The sequence below is a fragment of the Fulmarus glacialis genome, unplaced genomic scaffold, assembly GCF_000690835.1.
Source record: "Fulmarus glacialis isolate BGI_N327 unplaced genomic scaffold, ASM69083v1 scaffold14884, whole genome shotgun sequence".
Classification (NCBI taxonomy): domain Eukaryota; kingdom Metazoa; phylum Chordata; class Aves; order Procellariiformes; family Procellariidae; genus Fulmarus; species Fulmarus glacialis.
The window spans coordinates 1-6,546 of NW_009207518.1; the positions used below are offsets into that span (position 1 = coordinate 1).

Genomic DNA, 6,546 nt, shown 5'->3' on the forward strand with positions numbered 1-6,546 from the left:
CAACCCCCCTGTTATGGGCAGGGGCCCCTTTCACTACATCAGTGCTCAAAATCCCATCCAACCTGCATTTGAACACAGTGATGGGACATCTACAACCTCTCTCGGCAACTTGTTCCAGTGTCTCACCACCTTCATTGTAAAAAACTTCTTCCTTCTGTCAAATCTAAATTCACCCTCCTTCTGTTTAAAACCATTGCCCCTTGTCCTGTCACTACAGGCCTTTGTAAAAAGTCTCTTTCCAGCTATCTTTTAAGCACCCTTTAAGTATTGAAAGACTGCAAGAGTCTCCCCAGAGCCTTCTCTTCTCCAGGCTGAACAACCCCAACTCTCTCAGACTTTCCTCATAGGAGAGGTGCTCCAGCCCTCTGATCATCCCTCAGATAATTTTCATGGCCCTCCTCTGGACCCACTCTAATAGGTCCACATCCTCTGGGGACCCCAGAGCTGGACGCAGTACTCCAGGAGGGGTCTCATAAGAATGGAGTAGAGGGTCAGAATCACCTCCTTCCCTGCTGGCCACGCTTCTTTTGATGCAGCCCAGGATACGACTGGCTTTCTGGGCTGTGAATGCATGTTGTCGGCTCATATCCAATTTTTCATCCACTGGTACCCCCAAGTCCTTCTTGGCAGGGCTGCTCTCAATCCCTTCATCCCCCAGTCTATATTGGTTTTGGGGATTGCCCCGACCCAAGCATGGCACCTTACGCTTGGCCTTGTTGAATTTTATGAGGTTCATGTGGCCACACTTCTCGAGCCTGTCAAGGTCCCTCTGGATGGCATCCCCTCCCTCAAGCGAATCAATTGCACCACTCAGCTTGGTGTCACCTGCAAACTTGCTGAAGGTGCATTCAATCCCACTCTCTGTGCCATTGATGAAGACACTAAATAGCATTGGTCCTAGTACGGACCTTTGAGGGATATCACTCATTACTGGTTTCCACTTGGACATTGAGCCATTGACTGTAACTCTTTGGACGCAGCCATCCAGCCAATTCCTTATCCATCTAACAGTCCATCCATCACACCCATATGTCTCTAATTTACCACATAGCCTGAGATGACCTGCTTATGCCAGTAAAGACATGTTTTGACAGTCCTCCAGTGCTCTGGATGAGCTGTCTGACCATCATTGTGGTACCTGCAACTGGCGCCTGGGACAAAAGCATCTCCTTCCCATGGGCTCTCGTTGGTGTGACCTGCATGCCTCAGTGGAGCTGCTCTCGGTGGGTATTGGGCAGAGAAGGGAATAGGGAGCTTAACCTTGTGTGGCTGCTGCTGGTTGAGAAAGGGGAATGCGCAGGGTTGGTATATGGGGAAACGGGTGGTTGGTTTGTGCTCCTGCCTCCTCCTGAGTTGCCCAGCTCCCCACTCCCTATCCCCATACCCAGTCAAAGCCTGGGCTGTCGGCCTCATGACTCTGCCTGCTCTGTCCGGACAACCAATAAAGGCTCATATTTTGGAGGGGGCTGCCCGACCCCTCTCCCCCCGCCCCGCTCCTGCCTGGGGTCCCCTCATTACCCTTGTGGGGTCAAGTTCCCTGTGGGGTGCTGAGCTAACTGCACCTTGTTGAGGGGAGGCCATGAGCAGGGCTGCTGTGACCTGGAGCTTGGCTGACAGCCTCCCCAGGCCTCCAGGGCTGTGCTGGGCAGCTCTGATGTGCGTTTGGATGGGGTAAGTGTTGGGAACCAGTGAGTAGTGGTGCTCCTCCCAGTATGTCTTGGGCAGGAGTGTGTCCTGTGCATGTGCCACGGGCAAAGCTGAGAGTCAAGCATGATCTTTGCTCCTCCATAGCCCCTGTGTCTGATAACCCAGCCCTCTGGGATCTGAGACATCCCAGGCGGGTCCATGGGAGGTTCTAGAGGAAGAGAAAAGCAGGAGCTGCTGAGGAGCATGGGGGATGGTTTAGTAGCTCTGAGGGTTTCCTCAGGCACTCAGCTGGCACTGGAGGGCAGGGTGGTCTGCACACTTGGGGACAGAGGAGAGTGATTCCAGGCTGAGGGGGAGGAGGAGGAGGCAGCTTTGGGCGGAGGAGCAGGGAAGGATGAGAGAGGGTGTGGGCTGAGTGTGTCTTTCAGAAGGGCCAAGGACAGCTTCAGGCCTTGAGGTACTCCTTGCAGTTCGCATCCCTATTGCTATCCCTGCTTCTTGCCAGCTCTTTATGTGCTTTCTCAAAGGTCCTCCACCTCCTGTAATCGTTGAGTGCAAATACAGTGACTCATCACAGCTCTAAAACCCATGCAGTGGCGTAGGGAAGCACATGGATATTGCCTCAGAAATAGGAGCAGTGCTTCTTGAATGCATTCTGGTAACTAGGAGGGTTTTGAGGAGAAACGCTGGGATCCTGGTGCAGGGATTCTTCTGTTGAGTACCAGCCCCAGAATGCCCCTGGGGAAAAAAGGCAGCAAAAGGCAGCAGCATGGCACTGAAGGGAGGTTCCCTCCCCAAAGAGGAAGCCTCCTGTATCTCGTGAGATTTCCCCATGTATCTGTTTCCTTCCTGTGGTTGCAAGTCTTGCAGTCAGTTACAGATGCCCAGGCTCAGAGGCAGCGAGCGGGGCTGAGATTTCAGTCCTGCCTGGGGACTTCATGCTAGCATGGCCCTGCAGTTGCTGGCTCTGAGCTTTCTCCTGCTGGCAGCACAGGGCCAGGAAGAACCTGATCCCAAGGTCCAAGGAGTGCCCTCGGAAACAGGTAAGAAGCGGTTCCTCCTCTCCCCTGGAGACATTTTGCTGCTCCTCCCCCTGCAAGTTTGATGTGCAACTTTACTGCATGCAGCCCTGGGCTGGAGCCCAGGCGGACCCCTGAGGGCTGCGTCAGCTGAGGCGCCTGCTGTCTCTGAGACACCCCGAGGGGCAGGAGCTATGGTGTGGTGTACTGGGAGTGCTGTGGGAAGGACGGGATTGGGCTGGATAGTCAGGATGGGTCATGCCCTGCACTGAGCCAGTTTGCCAATCGTTCCCTGGAGGCTGCAGGCATGAATCAGGCATAAATTTGTGCATTGTGAATCAGGGGAAAGGTCTTCAGGGAGCAGGGCTACCACTTTCTGTACACATCCTATCCCCAGGTGTGCCCGAGGGACACTGTGCCTGCTGAGAGCAGAGCAAAAGGGAACTTGCTGCCGCTTTGCCAGCTGGATGGGCCTGGGGAGCAGCTGGGTGCCTGTGAGTGGGGCAGGTCGCGGCTGTGTGTCAGTGGGACACAGCTGCTGGTTGCGGTGCTCAGCTGGGCATCTCTTGCCTTCTGTAATCAGGGTTGTTTGAGAGCAAAGCCTGACCGTAAGTGGCTTGTTCACCAGCATGTCTGAACTTCTTTGTGGCTGCTCAGAAGATGGTCTGAACCTTGTGAGATCCCTTCTCTGCCCCTTTGGGAGAAGAAAGTTTGTATTTTAAGCACTTTGAAGCCTCCCAGAGACCCTTGCAGAAGCTGGAACAGGGAAGTGCTCCTTTCCAGGTGCCAGCACCCCTGCCTTTAGGAATTGTTGCCACAAAGCTTCCCCCTCCTCCTCCCCCCACCCCCGGCAGCACTCAGCAAACTGCTGGGACAGGCTGTGCCCACTCAACCCAGAGGATGGTGAATGTGGTGAGGAGTGGATGTGGAGGAGGGAGCAGGGCTTGTGGCAGGTAAAAGGGGCAGGGCTGTGGTAAAGCAGGGGATGTGAATGGAGAAGGCATTGACCATCCCTATGTCCCACTGCATGGTGGCGTGGGGAACGAGGAGGGTAGCCGAAGGATTGATTACCCCAGGAGTGTAACAGGGGCATCTCTGATCCCTGTGGGAGGGATGAGCCGCAGCTGGAGAGACATGCACTAAGTCCAGCAGGGCTGGTGGACCGTGGCCCATCAAGGGCAGCCTTGGGTGGGTGACGTGTTTGAATGACTGGCTGGAGGGGGTCTCCTAGTGCAGGGAGGATTGTCCTGGGAAACTCCCTGCTGTGGGCTGTGGAGGAGGGAATATAGTGTCCCTGGACGCAAGAGTGATGGGGAGGTTCATGGATGAGCGATCATTCATGCTTCGGGTGCACAAGGAGAGCCCCCTCCCAACAAGCCTTGCCTGCGGGTCACATCCTGGCAGATGGATATGTCACCTTCCCTCTCCCTTCAGTGGCTGGAGATCCCCCAGCAATTGCTGGGGATTTCTCTCCCACCATCCACCCCTGCCACACCTCATCACCTCCCACTCCATCTAACACCCACTTTCACCTCTGCCAGAAACATGCCAAAGGCCCCAGTGGGACACAAGACTCCAGCTGGCACCAGACCAGGAGAATTACAAGAAGAACGACGAAGTGATGCTGAGCTGCCCTGAGGGTTTCCAGCCATCCTTCACCCGTGTCAAATGTGCAAGGGAAGTCCAGTCCATCAGCCATGGGAAACCTGTACACAGAGCAGTTTGGCGTGGAAGGGACAGCAGAGGTGACTGGATCCGCATTCGGTCCAACGTGGAGTGCATCGGTAAGGGAGGCATCAGGAGCTCTCCTGGCTGCCCCCCGCCGAGGCTGTGTGTGCACAGAAGGTTTCAGGCTCTCTGCCTGCCTGGGGAAATGGTAGGTGCTGCTGAAGGCACTATCGAGGCAGTCCCTGAGTCTGCCCTGAGTTCAGCCTGAGATTCACCAGTGGGTGGGAAGTTCTTGCTGAAAGTGCGGGCAACAACAGTCTCCCTGAAGACGTCTGGCAACAGCATGTGCACGAAGGAGAGAAGCATGGGAGAGCTATATGTGGTGGGGTTTGTGGTCTGTATGGCATCACGGTTGGGGCAGGAGGATCAGAGGGCTCTGCTGCCTGTGTCCTCTCAGACTGTGCAGCTATATCCCAGCTTGCTCCCCGTAGGCTGGTGCCCTCCAGGCTCTGTGTCATGGTGGGCACAGGCTTGGCACCGTCTTCTCACAGCTGGGGGCACTGAGGTCCTCTCCAAGGGAGAACAAGGCAATAGTGGGCTGATTTGGGAACCTGGTGAGAAGTCCCTGAAGTTTTGAAAACAATAGCCCTCTGCGGGTCCCCAGCTGACCGAGTGCCCTGAGACCCGGGCCAGAGTGTAGGAGGACTCAGGGCTGGTTTCCTGCAGGCAGCTGTGAGCATGGGTAGTGTGGGGAGGTCTGTGGGAGGGGAAGGGGACTCTTCTCTTATGACCCCCCCCACCGGGGACAGTTCCATATACGGCCCAAGCTTTCAGGGTGTCCCACCTGGTACCTTTAGGTGCTTTGCTGACTTCACGTGGCAGATTCCTAAGGCATGAAATAGCCCTGGCTTCTCAGACAACGCCACAAGGCACTAGGGTCAAGTGCTGGTCCATCAGTCACTATGGGCGCAGTGCAAAGCTTTGTGCATAGTATGAGCCCCTCGTGGGTGTCCCAGTCCCTGCTCCTCCTGGCATTTCCTGGGAGGCCTGGGGGAAGCAGTGCGGGGCCCTTTTTCCCCTCATCCCCTTCCCGGGGATGTGGTGTAGGAAGGGTACTCCACATGGTGTCGTAGAGCTCTATCTCTCACTATACTGCCAGGGAAAATGAACCCTTCTCCTGGGGTCTGTGCAGAGCAGGAAAAGCTAGGTCTTTCCAAGAGCTGCGTCTATTGGACTGTAGAGATGCTGGGACTCACAGACACCTCGGTTTTGATTGGGTGGGGAAAAAGGCCTTGAGCAATAGTAGTCCACATATTCACCCACATTCATTCCTGTCCAGACTCCTCATGCTCCCCTACCGGAGGGCTGGAATAAACAGTTTCAGCCTCTTGCTTTCTCTCCCACTCAGCTGGGTGGGGAGCAGGGCTGTCTGACCACAGCATCCTTGCAAGGCTGGGAGGGGAAGGAAGGGAAGTGATGCAATGTTTCCTTCACAGAGGTCCTCCAGGTTGTCCCCGGGACCTTGGAGATTTCCAGCACCAGCATCAAACTGAACTGGACCTGCAGGCTCCCTGATGCCTGCCAGAGCATGCAGGCCAGGTGCCGGCTGGCAGGGCCTTCCGCTCCTCCCTGTGAGGCTGAAGAAGTGAAGGGAGAGGAGAGGCTACATGGCCAGGAGGGAACATTTACCTGTCCCCCTCTGCAGCCCTTCACTGACTACAGTGTCACCATCTCCCTGCCCTCCAGCACGATCCTTTTCACATGGTTGATCAGGACAGAGGAAACAGGTGGGTGCACACAAGTATAGAGGGAAGGGACAGTCCTGGGCTGTGTCACAGGTAGGGGAGGTGGATAAATGTCCCCCTTACCCAGCAGCTCAGCCTGATCATCTGCTCCCTGCAGTGATGGTCCTGGGTTTGGGGCTGCTTGGAGCCTGTGGGGCTCTGGGAAAGGGGCTGTGCAGGACCCTGAGCACAGCCCTCACTCTGCCCCTCCTCACCACACTGTTGTTGCTCCTGCTGCTGCCGTGGCATATGCATCCTTTCTAGGGGACAAACTCTGCTTGGGGAGCCCATTTGCAGCCTGTCCCCTGGGCCAGAGCTGCCTGCACCCTGCTCTGGGATCATCCCTCCTCACCGGCCCCATGCATGACCCCGTCTCCTGTGCTTCCAGTGCCGGACAAACCAGAGAAGCTGTGGCTCGGTGCCCGCCC

General features: G+C 56.0%; 1 protein-coding gene across 1 annotated transcript; it reads left to right on the top strand.

Moving 5' to 3' along the window:
• Positions 1-2,593: 2,593 nt before the first annotated feature.
• Positions 2,594-6,121, top strand: LOC104075592 (the record flags this gene model as incomplete). Its single annotated transcript, XM_009576147.1, has 3 exons — positions 2,594-2,690; positions 4,208-4,450; positions 5,831-6,121. Coding segments are annotated over exons 1-3 (631 nt in total), but the record flags the coding sequence as incomplete, so codon positions are not given.
• Between the last annotated feature and the right edge of the window lie 425 nt (positions 6,122-6,546).